Raw genomic sequence first — 19,791 nt, 5'->3', positions numbered from 1 at the left:
TCCTGCGCATGCACAGATTCATGCCCTGCGGCGATCTTCTCGTTCCCTGATAGATACATTGTAAATTTCATTTACCACCAAATGAAAGCTCACTTTTTCCTGAAATAATGCGGTATAATCCACCTAGATGCACAAAGTGATGATATGGATGGTGTTGCTAACACGTGTCAGTTGGAAAATTGTGCTTAGGCATTAAGATTTGTTTTACTCTTAGGCATGAAGGGGTTAAAGGCTCATGCGCAAAGGTCGTTACGGCTTTCTAGTATAAAAAGAGCCCGCCTTCCCTAACTCTTGATCGTCCTACGTGTTTTGAATCTGTGTCCAAGTCCCAGCTCAGACACATTTAATGTCCACCATTTATAAAGTACTTGCGGACACACCCCCTATAATGGAGGACTCACACTCCTATATGCAGAAATGGACTAGGGCCCTTAACTGCCCCATACCTTTAGATAGCTGAAAAAGATTTGGGATATAGCAGCAGGAACGTCCCGTTGTGGAAGCCACAAAGGAAACATATACTGTATAAGGTTTTAATGTTCTGGTACAGATCTCCAGATGTTCTGATCTCCAGCTGTCCTGCACCCTTTCCTTCCAGCTCTTTCAGATAGATGCTGGAGATGTGATACTGACAGAGGCACACTGCCCCATATATTCCGGTTTTGTCCTAGAATACAGATTATTTTGGGTCTTGGCACACTGTATCTTGGAAAAGGTTCTTGATGTCTCTTTCAAAAGTAAACCCGGTGTAACGGGTCTAATGGTAATGGTATACCTAAAACTTCTGAAAAGCTACTAACTGTGGCCAGGAGATTGATCCATTGTTTCTGGAGTTCCACGGAAATTTTCACGCTCCTTTCTGTTATAGCCAAGGTCATAGTGTTGGAACATTTAACTGCTATCTCTGGACATTTCTTAGATTTCTTTAATGAGACTTGGACGCTTTGGGACACCTCCAGGGGTGGACTGACCATATGGAAACTCGGGCACTGCCCGAGGGCCCGGGGTCAGTAGGGGGCCCCATGAGATGCCCCTGATACCTTTTTCATAGGCTTTTTTGAGTTTGGGCAAGGACACAGGTGCCCCATGATCCCCATGAGTTGTCAGTCTGCCCCTGGACACCTCCCCATACATATTATACTCTCCCTCTGCCATCAAATCTTCACAGATTTGGACTTCTCCCATAGTGAGCATTGCAAAGTAGGTTATTTAACCTCTTACAATCTGTTACATTGTTTTTCCTTTTTTTCTCCCCACATTTCAGATTACTGTATAATCTGTTTTTACTTTTATGTACACTCACCGGACTCTTTATTAGGTCCACCTTCTTAGTACCTGTTTGGCCACCCTTTTGCCTTTAGAACTGCCTTTATTCTTCATGGCGCAGAGTCAACAAGGTGTTGGAAACATTTCTCAGAGATTTGGGTCCATATTGACATGATGGCATCACGCAGTTGCTGCAAATTTGTCGGCTGCACATCCATGATGTGAATTTCCCATTCCACCACATCCCAAAGGTGCTCTACTGGATGGAGATCTGGCAACTGTGGAGGCCATTGGAGTCCAGTGACCTCATTGTCATGTTCCAGGAACCAGTGTGAAGTGATTGGAGCTTTATGACATGGTGCATCATCCTGCTGGAAGGAGCCATCAGAAGATGGGGACACTGGAGTCATGAAGGGATGGACATGGTCAGCAACAATACTCGGGTAGGCCGTGGCATTTAAATGATTCTCAATTAGCACTAAGAGGCCCAAAGTGGGCAAAGAAAATCTCCCCCACACCATGACACCATCACCATCAGCCTGAACCATTGATACAAGGCAGGATGGATCCCCCACACCATGACACCACCACCACCAGCCTGAACCATTGATACAAGGAAGGATGGAGATTTTTTATTTATGTATTAATGTCATACATATCCATCCTCAACTTATATATAAAAGTACAAAATATAATAAATAGAATAAATAAATACAAAACTAAACAAAGAAACTGAAAAAGTCCCAACAACCCCTGTGGGAGAAATAATAAACAAAGAACATAAAAGTCCATAACCTGAAAGGAAAAAACTGAACTTATATACAATATGTACAGTACAAGGCCTCTATGGCCAAGACCATATAATTAGGAGCCTTTATGGCTCAGACATAAACGTAAACCATAAACAATTTCCATATTAAACCTGCCGCTTACGCCCTATATGGCCCAAACTATACACAAAAAACACCTAACCATTATATACACTATGGGGGAGGGCTAAGGAACCCGCAGATCTTCCACGTCTGACACCTACAACCTACCATGCAAAAGGCTACCAAAAAGACCGAAACGCAAAAGCTAGGGAGTGCAAGAGGCAGAAAACAGGGACAGTTCCCATCACCCGAGATCAACAGACCGCAGCAACAGGCTTGATGTTCCTCCACGCCTCCATCCAAGCCCTACGCCGCAGCCTGTCTTTCTCAAGACCCCGAATTTTCCCAACCTCACCAAGAATGTCACTCACCACCACCTGAACAGGGAGGACCTTCTGCCGAATGGAGACCTGACACCGTGCCATCCAAATGTAGTAACGGACAACTAAGCTGACTAAAAACAAGGTGTCCAAATCAAAACCCATGCGACACTCGAATGCTCCGTACACCCACTCCGCATACGACATGCGATGGAGGAAAGGAACACCCAGAGACCCTCCCACCTGTTTATACACCTCTACGTTAAAGGGGCACTGAAGCAAGAAGTGGTCCATAGTCTCCACTTCACCCCCACACTCCGACCTCGGACAACCACGGTCATCCGGAGGACGGTACTTCAGGTTACCCCTCACGTAGAGCCTGCCGTGGAAGGCGAGCCAGGCCTGGTCCCGCAACTTCAGGGGGATCCGCTCCAGATTTATCAACCGCAAACCCTCCCTCAAAACATGGCCCGGGCAATCTCTCAAGGCCAGCGGCGCATGGAAAGCAGATGCTACAATCCTCTCACCCAGGAGCCTCCTAGGGAGGGACCGGACCTCCTCCGCAGTCACATGCCACCGCTGGAGTAACTTCAGGCACGGGGCCGCATAAGCCGGGAGCTTACCATGCTTGACCCGCAGGCTTCTCACTGGCCCACCACTCTCCCAACTGTGCAGAAAGGGTCCAAACCAGATCCGGAACAGTCCTACCCATGCAGGCGGACTCTCTGCCAGCATGTTACCAAAGTTATGTTTCAAGAACATCAGAGAGAAAAAGACCACCGGGTTGACCATACCTAGGCCACCCTCCCGCCTGGATGAGTAAGTCACGTCCCTCTTGACGAGGTTCAGCCGATTCCCCCATAACATCTGGAAGAAACAGCTATAGATCCTCGCATAGAGCGATTCTGGCAAGAGGCAAACGAAGCTGACGTATAAAAAGACTGGGAGCAGGAAAGTCTTGATCAAGTCAACCCTTTCCCTCAAGGAGAGCCGCCACCCCTTCCAGCATCTCACTTTGACCTCGGCATCCGACAGCTTGGATTCCCAATTTTGCTTGCTGTAATCAGCAGGGCCAAAATTGATGCCCAACACTTTGATATTCGGCTGAGGCACTGGGAAGGCGTCCGGGAGTGAGAAGCTCTCACCCTCCCTGCCCATCCAAAGAACTTCACATTTGTCCTGATTGACCTTGGAACCTGATGCCTCGGCATACTGATCCATTACTGAAACCACCTCCTGCGCCTCCTCTGGTCCAGAAATGAAAACAGAAACGTCATCAGCATAAGCCACAACTCTCAAAGGCGGATCTCCAGTGGCACCCACCGGCACCCCGCTCACTGCCCCGCCATCTAGCCTCCTGACGAAGGGGTCGATGGCAAAGGCATAGAGCAAGGGACTCAGCGGGCACCCCTGGCGCACCCCAGATCCAACCTCAAAGGGCTGCCCAACCCAACCATTCACCAACATGAAGCTCTCAGCCCCTTGGTACAAAGTCTTCAACCAGCCGATGAACCTCCCCTCCAAACCATACCGGTCTAGGAGATGCCAGAGGTACTTGTGATCAACTCGATCAAAGGCCTTTGCCTGATCCACCGCCAGCAAGTACTTTCCCCATCCTTCAGCCTTACATCGCTCCAGAGCCTCCCGGACAGCTAACACCGCTGTAAAGGTACTCCTGCCCTGAACCGAGCAATGCTGCTGATGGGAAAGCAAACTGTCTGCCACTGACGACAAGCGCCAGAACAAGATCTTCGCCAGAACCTTTCTATCGACATTGAGGAGGCTGATGGGGCGCCAGTTCTCAATAGCCGAAGGATCCTTACCCTTTGACAGGAGAATAACTGCAGACTGTCTCATGGAAGGAGGGAGAGATCCCTCATCCAGACAGCTGTTATACACTTCCGCGAGACGAGGTGCCAGGCGGGATTTAAAAGCCTTAAAAAATTCGGCTGTCAGACCGTCTGGCCCAGGAGTCTTCTTAATGGCCAGACTATCAATCGCTCTGGACACCTCTTCTGCAGTAATCTCTCCAGTCAAACTCGCCAGAGGGACATCACTGTCCAGACCAGGCGTGGATTCCAAAAAGCTCGACATCCCTGTCCGGTCAAGGTGCTTCTCACTCAGTAAATCCGCATAAAAGGACCTGGAGACCTCCAGAATCCCCGACCTGGATTTAGTCAGGGACCCCGTACTATCCCTCAGAGCAGAGATCGTCTTAACTGCTGCACTCCGTTTGCAATTCTGGAAAGGGTCGGGTGAGTGGTATTTCCCATAATCCCTCTCCAGAACCAAAGAGGCACGCCGATCATACTGGAATTGCCTGAGGAGAAGCTTTACCTCCGAGATTGCCCCCGAATCTCCACCGCTAGAAACAAGGCGGTCGAGCTTCCTCCGCAACCGCTGGTAGGCGTTATACTGTTTAAACTGCCGTCTCTTACCAATGGCCTTGAAAAACCTGCTGATCCGCACCTTGGTGAGCTCCCACCACTCAGACTTACTGCTGCAGAAATCCAGCACAGTCTCCTGCGCCTGAAAGAACTCCTCGAAAGATCATCTCACCTCCTCGTCCTCCAGCAGAGACGAATTCATCCTCCAGATGCCCTTTCCTCTCAGCGGCGTGTCTGAAATATTCAAGGTGACAGATAGCATAAGGTGATCGGAAAACTCCACCGCCCGACACTCAGGTGCCGAGAAGGCAGAGTTCTCCTTCAAAAAAAAACCTGTCTATCCTACTCTGGCTATTACCTCTCCTATAGGTGAAACCCGTGCCGTCTGGGACACTTTGAATCCAAGCGTCAACCAGACCTGCCTCCCTGACTATAGCATTTAGAAAAACGCTGTCGTATCCCAGCCTGTCAGTGAAGCCTCTCCTGTCCTTGGGCCTAGTAATGGTGTTAAAATCACCTCCAAAGACCACCAGCCGGGATGTAAAGAGGTAAGGTTTAATCCTCGCAAAGAGGTTCTTCCTGTCCCACTTGGACTGTGGGCCATAGATATTGATGAGCCGGAGCTCTTGCCCCCTTACGAGAACATCCAGAATCAGACATCTTCCGATCTCTACCTCAATTATCCGCCGACACGTTACCATGCCGGTAAAAAGCACCGCGACTCCGCTGTAAGGCTCAGCCGCAAGAGACCAGTAGGAGGGCCCACGCCTCCACTCACGCTTGGCCAGATGGACATCAGCCAAGGTGGGCAACCTGGTCTCCTGCAAAAAGAAAATATCAGCTTCCATCCCACTGATCAAAAATAAGGCTGTTTCTCTAGCACTTACAGACTTTATGCTGGCAACATTAACGGTTGCCACCTTTATCGGAGCGGGAACTGCCATTAAGATAATTGAGAGGGACGTTTCTTAACCCTCCTCCTGACTTTTTTATCAGGGTCCCTTACACGCTTCAGGAGCCCTCTCGCTTCCTCATCCTCCATCGGAGAAGTGGGATCCAACTCACCCTCATCCCCCGATAGAGCCCCAAACCGGTTTTCCAGGGCCACCTCCCCCACCTCCAGAGAGGAGACTGACCCCGCAGGGGATAGAACAGGCCTATTATGCCTACCCCCAGACACCTGGGACCACCCCTCCTCCTCCTGAGCCCCTACCGGGACAGAACCCTGGGACTCCTGAGGCCCCTTACCAGGCTTCTCCCTCCGCAAAGGCAAGAGCACAGGGGGAGCGGCCACAACTACGCTAGACCTTGCCTCCACCAACCCAGCCCCCCTAGCAGCCTCCCTCAGCAGTTTCTTGTTCCTAGGAGGGGGGACAGGCATGCCAGAAGGGGCGACAGAGGACACAACTGGGACAGATGGGGCAGAAACCAAAGAAGCCTCAGCAGCCTCCACCTCCCCCGCCAGGGTAGCTGCCAAAGCCGAAGCAGCCCTCACTAACTCCTCCCCCGCCTCCTCCGCATCCATGCGGGAAAACTCAGCTGCCAACTCTCCCACAGGGAGGTTATGGAGGGCTTCTGGGCACCTGTTGTACGAGTGCCCCTCCGTACCACAGAGGTTGCACTTGATGATATTGCAATCTCTTGCCAAGTGCCCTATCTCCTGGCAGAGAGAGCAACGTACAACTGGGCAGGTGGCAGCAAAATGCCCCTTAGCCCCACACCGGTGACAGACCCTCGGCTGGCCAGGATAAAAGATAATTAACCGATCCTTCCCCAAGAACGCAGAGGAGGGGACATGCTGGATAACATTCCCGACCACACGGAGGCGAACGGAAGCCGTCCACCCACCGGTCCATATCCCCCGGTCATCCAGGACCTTTCCCAAGGGCCCCAACACATCTCCATACCTGCCCAACCAGACCTGGATATCCGCAGCAGGGATGGATTCATTCCGCACCAGGATTGTAACCTTCTTAACTAGGGACTGACGGGACAAAAGCCGGGGGGTCAAACCCACCCACCTGGGACTGGACACAAAAGTGGCCTCATACCGCTGCCAAAATAAATCAAGATGGTCAGGCCGCATGAAAGAGACATCATATTCCCCGCTCCCAACCGGAGCAATAAAGGCAAAGATTTCACTTGCCTGGAACCCCATCTCCAGAATTCGGTCGATTACCTCCCTCCTACCAAGGGGGGGACCCACCCCTGTCCACTTAATTTGGACAACATTGCGCCTGGCTGCTGAAGTGGGTAGGTTGCCTGCCCTTGCCCTGGCTGACCCCATGGGCACTGGACCACCCCTAACCGCCGCGGAGTAGCTCAACGCGGGCTTAGGGACACTTATACCAGGGGAGCCTGCAGGAGGAACCACTGCACTGGCAGCCAAGACAGGGGGCACAGGCTGTGAAACACTGGGACCCCAGGGAGCTGGGAGGTGGGCATCACTCACCGGGGCAGGGGAGCCCACCTGGACTTGACCCACAGGAGCCTGTACTAGGGGCTCAGAAGACAACTCCCCCCGAGGAGTAGTATGAGGCTGTACACCCGCAGCCATCACAACCCCCGAGGGGGCGGGGCCCGGCAGGACTACTGGGGAGAGGAGACCCCTAGTCAGAACCGTGGGGCGGACCTGCGCTCCTGACACATCAACAGATATACCATTTGTCACCCCCATGCCCAAGAATACCTCACCAGTCCCAGTAGCAGAGTCCTGTCCATTGTGTCCTGAGGGAAGTTCCCCAGCCTTAGCCAGCACCTCCTGCAGACTGTGATCCAGCCGCGCAAAAGCGGCACGCTCCCTGGCCACCGGCTTGGCGGGTTTGCGCGGGATGACGTCACTTCCGGCGTCCACTTCCTCCTCCTCGGATGAAAACTGGAAGTCCGCATGACGCAGTTCCGGTCCTTCCTCCACCGTAAACTGGAGCCCACCTGCCAGCTCTGCCTCCTCCATCTGTGTCCCCCAATCTGTGGGATGCTGCCCAGGGGGGAGAGACTCTGATAATTGTGCAGCCGCACGCTCCTCCATATCAGGCCGAACCTCTTCCTCCACCGACACAGCGGGCTCAGCCAGCCCCTGTCTCCTCTCACCATCCTCCGACAACTCCACTGCAAGATCCTCCACAGATGAGGCCTCCTCCACAGGGCCCCGCACAGCCGCTACCCTGCGGCTCCTCGCGGCCCTGAACTTGGCCTCATTTAGATACCGCTCACTAAGGGCCCCACTCTTCCGCTGCAGCGCCAAAACATACCGCTCCTGTTGGGACACCTGGAGCTCCAAGGCCTCCAGACCTGGCTTCATCGCCTGCCTCTTGGAGGACCACACGCGTAAGTAAGAGGTGCGCAGCTTCTTCAAATCAAGAGACAGCTTCTTAAGCTTTGCCCCCTCCTGCTCCACCAGCCTGATCCGAGCCGCCACACGCTCCCTGTATTGGGAGTAGGTCTCCCCCATCTTTGGGCCCGTTCCCAGGTCCTCCACTGCTGGGATTCGGAGGCCGGTACTAAGTCCCTCCAGGGTACTAACCTCGCTGGACTCAGGTCCCTCCTTCCTTCCTGGATCGGGCAGGGCACTTGGGGTCCCAGGCTTTGGGGCCTTCTTCCCTCCAGGACTAGGCCCAGGGTCTTCCATCCTGTTTAAGCCGGATACATCCCCTGAGGTCCCAGGCTTTGGGGCCTTCAGGTCAGCAGAACCAGGCCCAGGGACCGACATCCCACCTGGGCTGGGTTGGGGCAGGCAAGCCCCAGGCCCCTCAAGCTGTCCTGCAGCTCAGCAGCAGCAGCTCCTCACACAGCCTCTCCTCACAGATCCAGGAAATGACTGACCTGCTGTGCAGGCTGCAGTACCAGTGCTGGCCAGCGGATCACCAGGCAGGATGGATCCCCCACACCATGACACCACCACCACCAGCCTGAACCATTGATACAAGGCAGAATGGATCCACCACACCATGACACCATCACCACCAGCCTTAACCATTGATGCAAGGCAGGATTGGTCCATGCTTTCATATTGTTTGCGCCAAATGCTGACCCTACCATCTGAATGTCGCAGCTAAAATCCAGACTCACACCAGGCAGAAATTTTTTCTATTCTTCTATTGTCCAATTTTGGTGAGCCTGTGCAAATTGTAGCTAGCCTCCGTTTTCTGTTTTTAGCTGACAGGAGTGGCACCCGGTGTGGTCTTCTGCTGCTGTAGCCCATCTGCTTCAAGGTTGGACATGTTGAGCATTCAGAGATGGTATTCTGCATACCTTGGTTGTAATGAGTGGTTATTTGAGTTACGTTTGCCTTTCTATCATCTCCAACCAGTCTGCCCATTCTCCTCTGACACCAACAATACATTTTCCTCCACACAACTGCCTCCCACTGGATATTTTCACTTTTTCGGACCATTCTCTTTAAACCCTAGAGATGGTTGTGTGTGAATCCCAGTAGATCAGCAGTTTTTGAAATACTCAGACCAGCTCGTCTGGCACCAACAACCATGCCACGTTCAAAGTCATTTAAATCCACTTTCTTCCCCATTCTGATGCTCGGTTTGAAATTCGGAAAGTCGTCTGCAACACGTCTAGATGCCTAAATGCATTGAGTTGCTGCCATGTGATTGGCTGATTAGCCATTTGTGTTACCAAGCAATTAAACAGGTGGACCTAATAAAGTGGCCGGTGAGTGTGTAGTTATTTTATATCCATGCTAAAGGGCAATTAGCCCACCTTTTGTAGGTACATTTCTCTTTTCTTTAGAGGTTTTCATATTATGTATTTTTATTTTTTTTTATGTTATCACTGGAAGTGACTACTGAATCTTTTACTATCGATTCCTAACACTCACACACTGCTAATATTCTCTAGCCTTTTTGATGCAGGTATCCTTCTTTATCAGCCTTGCTTATGTAATTGGTGGCGATCAAGTGTGCTCACCAAGACTTAACTGGGGATCCCCCTTCATTGCCTCCGACAGGTTTCACTTTCACTAAAATCTTGTATATTAATGTTTTGTTGACACATTGAAATAATTTACATATATAATTTCCTCAGGTACAGTGGGGCAAAAAAGTATTTAGTCCCCACCAATTGTGCAAGTTGTCCCACTTACAGAGATGAGAGAGGCCTGTAATTGGCATCATAGGGAGACCTCAACTATGAGAGACAAAATGAGAAAACAAATCCAGACAATCACATTGGCTGATCTGGAAAGAATTTATTTGCAAATTATGGTGGAAAATAAGTATTTGGTGAATATGAAAAGTTCATGTCAATACTTTGTTATATATCCTTTGTTGGCAATGACAGAGGTCAGACGTTTCCTGGAAGTCTTCACAAGGTTGGCACACACTGTTGCTGGTATGTTGGCCCATCCTCCATGCAGATCTCCTCTAGAGCAGTGATGTTTTGGGGCTGTCGCTGGGCAACACGGACTTTCAACTCCCTCCAAAGGTTTTCTATGAGGTTGAGATCTGGAGGCTGGCTAGGCCACTCCAGGACCTTGAAATGCTTCTTACGAAGCCACTCCTTCGTTGTCCGGGCGGTATGTTTGGGATCATTGTCATGTTGGAAGACCCAGCCACGTTTCATCTTCAATGCCCTTGCTGATGGAAGGAGGTTTGCACTCAAAATCTCACGATACATGGCCCCATTCATTCTGTCCTGTACATGGATCAGTCGTCCTGGTCCCTTTACGGAGAAACAGCCCCAAAGCATGATGTTGCCACCCCCATGCTTCACAGTAGGTATGGTGTTCTTTGGATGCAACTCAGCATTCTCTCTCCTCCAAACACGATGAGTTGTGTTTCTGCCAAACAGTTCTATTTTGGTTTCATCTGACCATATGACATTCTCCCAATCCTCTTCGGGATCATCCAAATGCTCTCTAGCAAACTTCAGATGGGCCCCGGACATGTACTGGCTTAAGCAGGGGGACACGTCTGGCACTGCAGGATCTGAGTCCCTGGCGGCGTAGTGTGTTACTGATGGTAGCCTTTGTTACGTTGGTCCCAGCTCTCTGCAGGTCATTCACTAGGTCCCCCCGTGTGGTCCTGGGATTTTTGCTCACCGTTCTTGTGATCATTTTGACCCTACGGGGTGAGATCTTGCGTGGAGCCCCAGATGGAGGGAGATTATCAGTGGTCTTATATGTCTTCCATTTTCTAATTATTGCTCCCACAGTTGATTTGTTCACACCAACCTGCTTGCCTATTGCAGATTCAGTCTTCCCAGCCTGGTGCAGGTCTACAATTTTGTTTCTGGTGTCCTTCGACAGCTCTTTGGTCTTCACCATAGTGGAGTTTGGAGTGTGACTGTTTGAGGTTGTGGACAGGTGTATTTTATACTGATAACAAGTTCAAACAGGTGCCATTGATACAGGTAATGAGTGCAGGACAGAGGAGCCTCTTAAAGAAGAAGGTCCAGGTCTGTGAGAGCCAGAAATCTTGCTTGTTTGTAGGTGACCAAATACTTATTTTCCACCATAATTTGCAAATAAATTCTTTCCAAATCAGCCAATGAGATTGTCTGGATTTGTTTTCTCATTTTGTCTCTCATAGTTGAGGTCTCCCTATGATGCCAATTACAGGCCTCTCTCATCTCTGTAAGTGGGAGAACTTGCACAATTGGTGGCGACTAAATACTTTTTTGCCCCACTGTATGTGTAATGATATGCTATACCTATACTTTGGTTACACCAATTATCTCCCGCAGTTGTATATTTTTGGCCGTGCTTATGTCTTGTAATATGCAAATCTTTCATAAAAATCTACAATAATAAAAAAAATATATAAAAAAAAGAAGAACCCAGCTAATTTATCTTCTGCAGTTTTTCTGAAATCTCATTTCATTCACATGTGTGTTCTTCACAGGTGGCTTCCAGCTCTGCGAACAGAAACGATGGCATCTATTTTGCAGAAATACCCCAACTCGTTGCTTTCGACCACGAAATTATTATCCAACTTCAGCAAGATGAAACCGTCCGAAATGCTGCCGAATCCTTGTACAATAAGGAAACGACGGGGGGCCGTCCAAAAAGTCTGCTAGAATGGGATGAGCGGTCTGGAGGGTTCAAAGCACTGAAACCCGAAGGAACCAATGCTATCGAGATAACTGGAAACACCAAACTTTCTGTGGTGGGAAATGGAGGACATAGAGAAGGAGAGATGTCTGTGGGTGGGAAAACGGCCAATCAGCTGGCAGAAGTCATTATTAAACTTCGGGAACATGCATCCCCTCTACACTGGTCTGAGAAACAAGACGGTGTTAAGGAAATAAGTCTGGTTTTCTGCAAGGTGGGAGCTGGAGAAGAAGGGAAAGGCTTTGTAGGAAAATTCTTGATAGGGTTGAAAAACAAACAAATCACTGCTGGTTCAGTTTCAGTTCGCACAGTTAAGGTCATAGTAGAGGGGGAAGGAAGAAAAGTGACAAGGGACCCAGATGATCCAAAATGGGAGAGCAGACACAACCCAGAACACAAGCGCAAATTCTACCTGGACAAAAACAATGAAGTCCAGGAAGTGCGCGATACAAGAGGAAGAAGCCCAGAGTCGCAGAGGCTCCAGAACCTTGCTGTGGAGTATGACCCACTTGCTCGAGATAACGTTCCAATCCTTGATCTGTATTATACAGAGGAAGATAAAATATATCATATTTCAGATGATTACATTACCCAGTTTGTAAGAAATACCATAACGGAACGTTTTAGAACATATGAGGATCAAACTCTGAATACAGAACTTCTAAAGGTTCATAAGGCATCTGGGAATGAAGAATATGTTATGGTCCCAACCATAAGCAGCCTGGATGAATTGTTACAAAATATTAAGGACATCATAGACACTTCAAATTCCGAAAGAAAGAAACTGCTACTAAAATATAGATGGCACTTACTGAGAAATGGTATAAGCATAGACAAGAATATTGGTATAAAAGAGACGTGGCGTGAAGTAAAGGAAGCAGCACACACTAACCGTTTTATACAGGACATTTGTAATACAATAGAAAATAAAATGGCAAAGCAGAAAAAGTATTTCCGCTTTAAAGACTACGTCTACGCTATAAATATGAAGGACTTTTATGTGAACCTGCATGGGACAACAAACCAAAATCACATTTCACAAGTCGAAAATTTTATCACAGGTCATGTTACCTATGATGAAATCGGCAGAAATATGGAAAACAAAAACAATTTTGTGGACATGGTAAAACTATGGATCAGTGGCAGGCAGAATGAAATGGGGAATATTAATCCTTACGATGGAATGGCTGTTCTGGCCACCCATATATCCGAGGCTGTCAGAAACCCAGATATGTTTATCGCTAATCAACAACTGTGGGATTTTCACATAAAATGGGGTCAGTTTCGTCACCGCAACCCAATGCTAAGAGGGCAGACATGGTCAGGTGACCACGCTGCTATAGGACCAGACTACGAGACAACTGACCAAGACAGGAGGGAGAAAATTAAAGAGGAAACTCTGTCTGTTATGAAGCAATGGATAATTATGAAAAAGGGAAGTGAATACTCTGGAGAAAATCGCAACAATAACGTACAACCAATAGAAATGACATTAGGCGATGTAAAAACAAAAATGGGGGTTGTGATTCGGCCTCTAGACAACATAAACTTTGAGAGACAAATAGGGCCAATGCCCCCATCTGAAGATATAAGAAATGATCTGCTAACCATCGAAAAGCAGGGAAGAGAAAATTCTCTCGAGACAGAGTTACTCTTAAAGATGATGGAGGACAGGAAACAACTTATCGAGAAAATAACCGACAAAATTAGAGAACAGACACCAGAGGATCTGTCCAGATACCAGAAAATGAAGTTGATCGAGAGATATGAAGAAGGCATCAAGATAGTTTTGCAGAACAAGCAAAACCCTTCAGAAACAAAGGAGATTTTAATGCCCGGAATGAAGGACGCTTTAAAATCAGAAGATGTAATAAATTCATATTTTGGACAAAACCATTCAGTTTCCAGCAACATTAACCATGGCTTGGGACTCTATAGGACTTTGATGGGTTTTCAAGCTGCAAACCAGATGTTTGCTGCGGAAGAAAAATGGAAAAGAGGCATCAAGTTAGCACAGGGTGTGCATGGAGTGTCCAAAATGACTGGTTTTAAGGCAGCAGTCAATGATTTTGTTGGCAACATTGCCCAAAAATCAATAGCCAAAATCTCTACACATCTAGAGGAAATAGCAGCTGCAGAGTTCACAAGTAGTATGTCTAAGGTTGGCAATGTTGCTAGGGAAGTTCCTGTCCTCTCAGCTGCTTTTACTGCCTTTAGTATATATGAGGATCTCACGCAAGACGATCCAATAGGAATAGTAAATGCAATACTTGATGAAGCGATATTTGTCTTATCCCTGGCTGGTCCGGAAACGCTTCCAATAACTGCAGCTTTAACGATAATACGTCTACTTCTCGATCCGCTCTACCATGAAATTAGGCACGAGCTCGATGCTTTACCTCCAGATGCCAGTAAATGGGACAAATTTGTAGCTGTTATTAGAGGGGTTGGTCTAGCCATAAGAGATGTAGGCAATGGTTTTCTGGACATACTGAAACAGATAAATGTACAAGTAATGATCTATAATGTTTACAGCCTAGAAGAGGAGCACAGAAAGAGCATGGACATTGTGCACAAGCTGCAAACTGCTGAAAATTACTTCCAGATCGTAGATGAAAAAGATGGGGATGCATGTCACAAAAAGATAGACTTTACCCAAGGGGAAGAGTCTGCCTATGGAGGAAACCTAAGAGTTGAGCTAACAAACCACAGTTCAATGATTATTACCCTGACTGATCCTGTTTCATCAAAAAGAATTGAAAAAGAGATCTGGTTTGAGAAGGACTGTGAAACTGAGGATCTAGTTTTGGGAATCGGAGAAGCTGTAAATATTACAATGCAACAGCAAACTGCAACCGCCTTTTGGTTCATTCCGCTATCAAGAAGGGAGGTCATTTCTTCTATGACTCTAGATGAGAGATCATTATATGGCACCTACATAGGCAATGCCAAAACCAACCGCTTCTTTGCTGTGCAACAAAATATCATTAAAGGCCTTTCTTACACTCTTGATAAATATCACTATGAGCTTTATGGGAGAGATGGCAATGATATCTTTTTTTTAGGTCCACAGATGAGCTTTGTGCATGGAGGGAATGGCCGAGACATTTACTATATTCCCCTTGATGGAGGGAGAACTGAGATTTGTAATCATGCAGCCGACAAACTGATGGACCTTTTAGTTTTCAACATTACATTTCAACAAATAAATGCTAGAAAGGTAGGAAAAGACATCAAGTTTTTTTACAACAATCTTCATGAAATATGGATTAAAAAATGGTTTCTTGGGGAAGAATACCAGCATATGAGCTTTAAAAGTTCAGACGGAATTTTATTTGATGTTGGACAAGTCAAGTTGAGTGGAAAAGTTGATTTGTGGCCCGTCACTCTGGATTTTTCAAATCAAGATTCTGCCGGAAACATTGACCTGCAAAACTCACCTTGGAAAACAGTAGTTACTGTCATAGGGACAGACTTTGATGACATTATAAATGGAAACGAGCTGAATAATGTGATTCAGGGACGAGGCGGAGCAAATACCATTGCTGGTCGAGAGGGAAAAGACATGTATATTATACAACAAAAAAGGAGGTGCGACACCATTGATAATTTTGCAAATGATGACCTAATAGATTTAGTTGAGTTGCCTGTAGAGCTTCAAAGCCTAAAAGTTACATTAACACCCCCATATTCTCTAAAGATATGGGACTCCAATGGGAAGAGCTGTGTCATCATCAAGGACTGGAAGAGAGGATGGCAATGGCAGCACGTCATATTCAAAACCAAAGATTTAGCGGTGTTTCAGGTTTCCAATACAACGACAGAGCCAGAAATCAGCTCACTAGTGTTGGACTATAGGGACTCTAAAGAAGGAGTAGATATTAACTTAAATACCATTCCAGGAAATGAACATATAATGACTGTGATTGGCTCCTCATACTTTGATTCAATTCAAGGAAACAATAAAGCAAACTTCATTCAAAAAGGACGAGGTGGAGGCAAAGTAATGGGAGGAGACGGCAGCGATACATATATTATTGATTGCAGTCCAGATACCATCTACATTAATAATTATGCAGAGGATGGCATGATGGATGTCCTTTATATTAAGGGCGAATACAGCAAACTGAGATTCCAAAATGCAATATATAGTGCACAACGGTCTTCCTTAGGAAGAACTGAATTTTCCGATCTTGAGATTAGTAGTAGTGAAAATTGCAAAATTATATTAAAAGATTGGTTCACATCAGAACTCTACAGACATTTACAGATTCGGACAGAGGATGGAGTCATCTTTAGCATTCCCAATGGAACACAACCCATTGTATATGCCATAGATAACTCCAGAGATACATTACCTATGAACGTTCTCAACACCAGGTCTGGCATGTATGAAGGGGCGACCAAGATAATTGGGCCTCCTAGAAACATTGAAATATTTGGGAATGCGAAAGACAACTACATTGACCCGGGGACAAATGGAGCATCCTTGATCGGTGAAGATGGCAGAGACACCTACCAACTAAGAAAAAACTATGAGGGCGATTACAACATCAACAATTACGCCACTGACCACAAAGTGGATTATCTTGTTCTCGATGTCAACTTTAGAGATATTCAGTATGTGATACAGACAACTACTATTCCAGCCATTAAGCACGTGGTGCTAACTGCTCCATCAGTTGCCAAATGGCAATGCCGCCTTCTTCAATTTGGCTCAAGTGAAAATTACAGACATCTGATAGTGCAGAGCAATGATGTGTGGTTCACCTTTTCAGAGGAGACCTTAGAGATTCAGCCTTTATTTTCAGACTACAGGCTTCACAATAAAGAGTTTCATCTCGATCTCTCAGCAGGAATTCTACATTCTTTGCCAACCGTGTATGGATCTCTCCAGGAAAGAAACTTCATTGATGGCAATGCTTTGAATAACACGATTATAGGGGGTAAAAATACAGATGTACTCTGTGGTGAAGATGGGAATGATGTTCTCCAAGGGTCGGATGGGAAAGACTACCTTTCAGGTGGACCTGGAGATGACCAAATCTATGGAGGTGAAGGAGATGACCTCATCCTGGGTGAAGCAGGGAACGACCTTATCTATCCGGGTCCAGGAGCTGATACAATTTATGGAGGTACGGGATCAGATACCTTATTGTATTTAGGGAACATCAGCAGTTCATCCGGTGTGTTTGTCAATTTGCATCTTGGCTTCGGGTCAGGTGCGGACGCTGAGGGAGACCTCTACTTTGGAATGGAAAATATACTGGGTACCAGCTATGATGACATTCTTATAGGAAACGATGACAACAACTACCTCAACGGTGGAGGAGGCAGCGACCTTATCCAGCCAATGGGTGGATATGACGTTCTTCACGGAGGAGAAGGAAAAGATGTTTATAACCTCATAGATGCCACCGGCACAAAAATGATAAACAACTTCGCCATGGATGAAAAAGAGGACCTGATCTATATCGAAAATTCTATCATTTTAGAAATCAGGCAGTCAAAATTTAACGATGACCATGAATTAACCTTCCATTACAGTGCAGAATCTGATGCAAGGTTAAAAGTCTTGATCAAAAACTGGTATATTTCAGAAAAAAACAGACATCTTCGTTTGCACATTCACAGAAGATATAGCCAGGGAAAAGTCGTTTTTCACCATGTTATCTGAGTAAAATTATAATTACAAGAAAAAAATGATATAGCAGTTATAATCCTGCAGAAATTGGTGTGCTGGTCGAATGTTTTTCATTGATTTAAAGCTGAAAACACTGCATTTGGCCACTAGAGAGTGCAAAATAAAAAATTCATGCATGCACTTTTCGTTTCAATGTGTTTATTGAATTTTTCAAGGTTGAGTGACAGTACATTAGAGAGATGTCAGTACATAGTGAATGAGTACAGTGAATGATACAATATTCACCATTAACAGTGTTCTGTCGTCATTCAAAACATTTTCAAACATAAAAACAGAGAAAGTCATTTATTTGGTGCTCAGCAGGGAGGACCATTCCAATTGAAGACATATATGGCCAGAAATGGTGCTAGAAATGGCTTAGAGCTGTCAAACTCAATTTAATCGTGGGTCACATCAACATTTGGTTTGCCCTCAGAGGGCCAGTTGCATCTATAAAACTAGATGTCCAGAACACCCCCTTACATCAGATGTCAAGACCCTTCCCCCCCACCATCAGAAGTCAAGAATCCTCCACCCTCCCTTACATCACAGTGCACCCCCCTTACCTTGTGCTGGGAAGAAGCTGGGGTTTGACCTGAGTAGCAGAAAGTGCAGGGTCTGGAGGAGGACCAGGAGAGGACTGGAGTCAGCTGCCACAGTCTGCTGACTGCTGAGACCAGAGGAGGTGGAGTTGAGGGGATGTTGTGGCTGCACAGAGAGGTGCAGGATCTGTAGGAGAAATTCTGTCCTCTCTGCTCTCTGAGAAGATGGGGGCGGAGATGAGAGGGGTGCAGCTGCAGGAGAGGTGCGAAGGGCCACATAAAATAGCCTGGGGGCCAGATTAAGCCTGCAGGCCTTGCATACCTCCCACATTTTTAAGATAGGACTGAGGGACACCTATTAGTAAATGTATGTAGGCACAAGATACCCCCCCTGAAGAAGAAATCTACAAAAAAAAGATTAGTGGAACCCACAAGTGCTTTTTTTGCCACTACAATCCGTTTATATTGGCTGTTGATTGTTATACTGTAAATTCAACCATTTAGAAACTGGATGAATGGTTTAGCACTGGGAAAAGTGCATTTTATATACAACTGTAAAAATCTGACCAAAGTGAGGGACAAATGAGGAGGAAAGAGGGACTTTGTTCTAAATCAGGGACAGTCCCTCGAAATCGGGGACAGTTGGGAGGTATGGCCTTGTGTTTGACACATGAGGCTTAGAGAGATGTACAAAGTAGAAGAAAAGAAAGAAATACAAAAAGTGAGAGTGGATAAGTTGGAGTGGAAAGAAGGGGAGGAGAGGGAAAAAAGGAAATAGGGAGGGGTACAACAGGGGGGAATATCGCGTAATATTTATTTTTATTAAAGGTACTTATATATCGCCATCAATGTATGCAGCGCTTTCCATATATATTGTACATTCACATCAGTCCCCGCCCCCGAGGAGCGTACAATCTAAGGTCCCTAACTCACATTCATACATACACATATTAGTGACAATTTAGACAGGAGCCAATTCACCTCCCAGCATGTCTTTGTCAGGGCGGGGCTGTAGCACGGACAGGTAGGCCTAGTGGCAGGGTAACGCACTGGCTGACGACAACCACCACCAACAGACTGAAGTCCCTCAGGGCGCGGAGTCTAAGTCCCAGGCTGCCCTTCACCAGGGCCCCTGATGGTGGGGATGGACTTGACACAGCCAGGAACCAGGTCGTGACCCCCGAGACACCCCGGCTGCGGTAATGGCCACCGCCAATGGCATGTAGCTGGTGAGAATGACAATAGCGTAGTCAGGCAAGCCGGGTCAACAACAACGGGACAAAACGGTACAGAACAGTAGACAGAGAATCACAGGTCACGGGCCGGGTTCAGCAACGGAAGGTCAGATCAAAGGAAACACAGAGAAGGGTCTAGTCACAAGCCGAGTCAGATACCAGAAGAGTTACGAGCGTATACACAGAGCTGTAGCAAGACAAAGACACAAGACACAAGTGCAAAGAGCATGTGCGGATCACAGGCTTATATGTACTCAGCCACACCCCTCTGGGGGATGGACCTCAGAGACCTGAAGGCATAAAAGATTCCCACCATGCTCAGCAGAAATCCAAGATGGATGCCAGCACATGGAGTAACATAACCTCTGGGAAAAGGTAGGACCTTGACAGTCTTTGGAGTGTGGGAGGAGACTAGTGGAAACC

The 19,791-nt window shown here is 47.1% G+C and overlaps 1 protein-coding gene across 1 annotated transcript; it reads left to right on the top strand.

Moving 5' to 3' along the window:
* Window positions 1-9,704: 9,704 nt before the first annotated feature.
* On the top strand, window positions 9,705-17,732 carry LOC149440243 (uncharacterized). Its single transcript, XM_089658873.1, has 2 exons — window positions 9,705-9,710; window positions 11,700-17,732. The coding sequence occupies exons 1-2, from the start codon at window positions 9,705-9,707 to the stop codon at window positions 17,583-17,585; spliced, it is 5,892 nt and encodes a 1,963-aa protein (XP_089514999.1). The 3' UTR covers window positions 17,586-17,732.
* The last annotated feature ends 2,059 nt before the right edge of the window (window positions 17,733-19,791 follow it).

Source organism: Staurois parvus, unplaced genomic scaffold (genome assembly GCF_062004578.1).
Source record: "Staurois parvus isolate SC_StPar_1 unplaced genomic scaffold, SC_StPar_1.0 ptg001108l, whole genome shotgun sequence".
NCBI classification, from domain to species: Eukaryota; Metazoa; Chordata; class Amphibia; order Anura; family Ranidae; genus Staurois; species Staurois parvus.
This window is presented reverse-complemented; position numbering and strand designations above follow the sequence as displayed.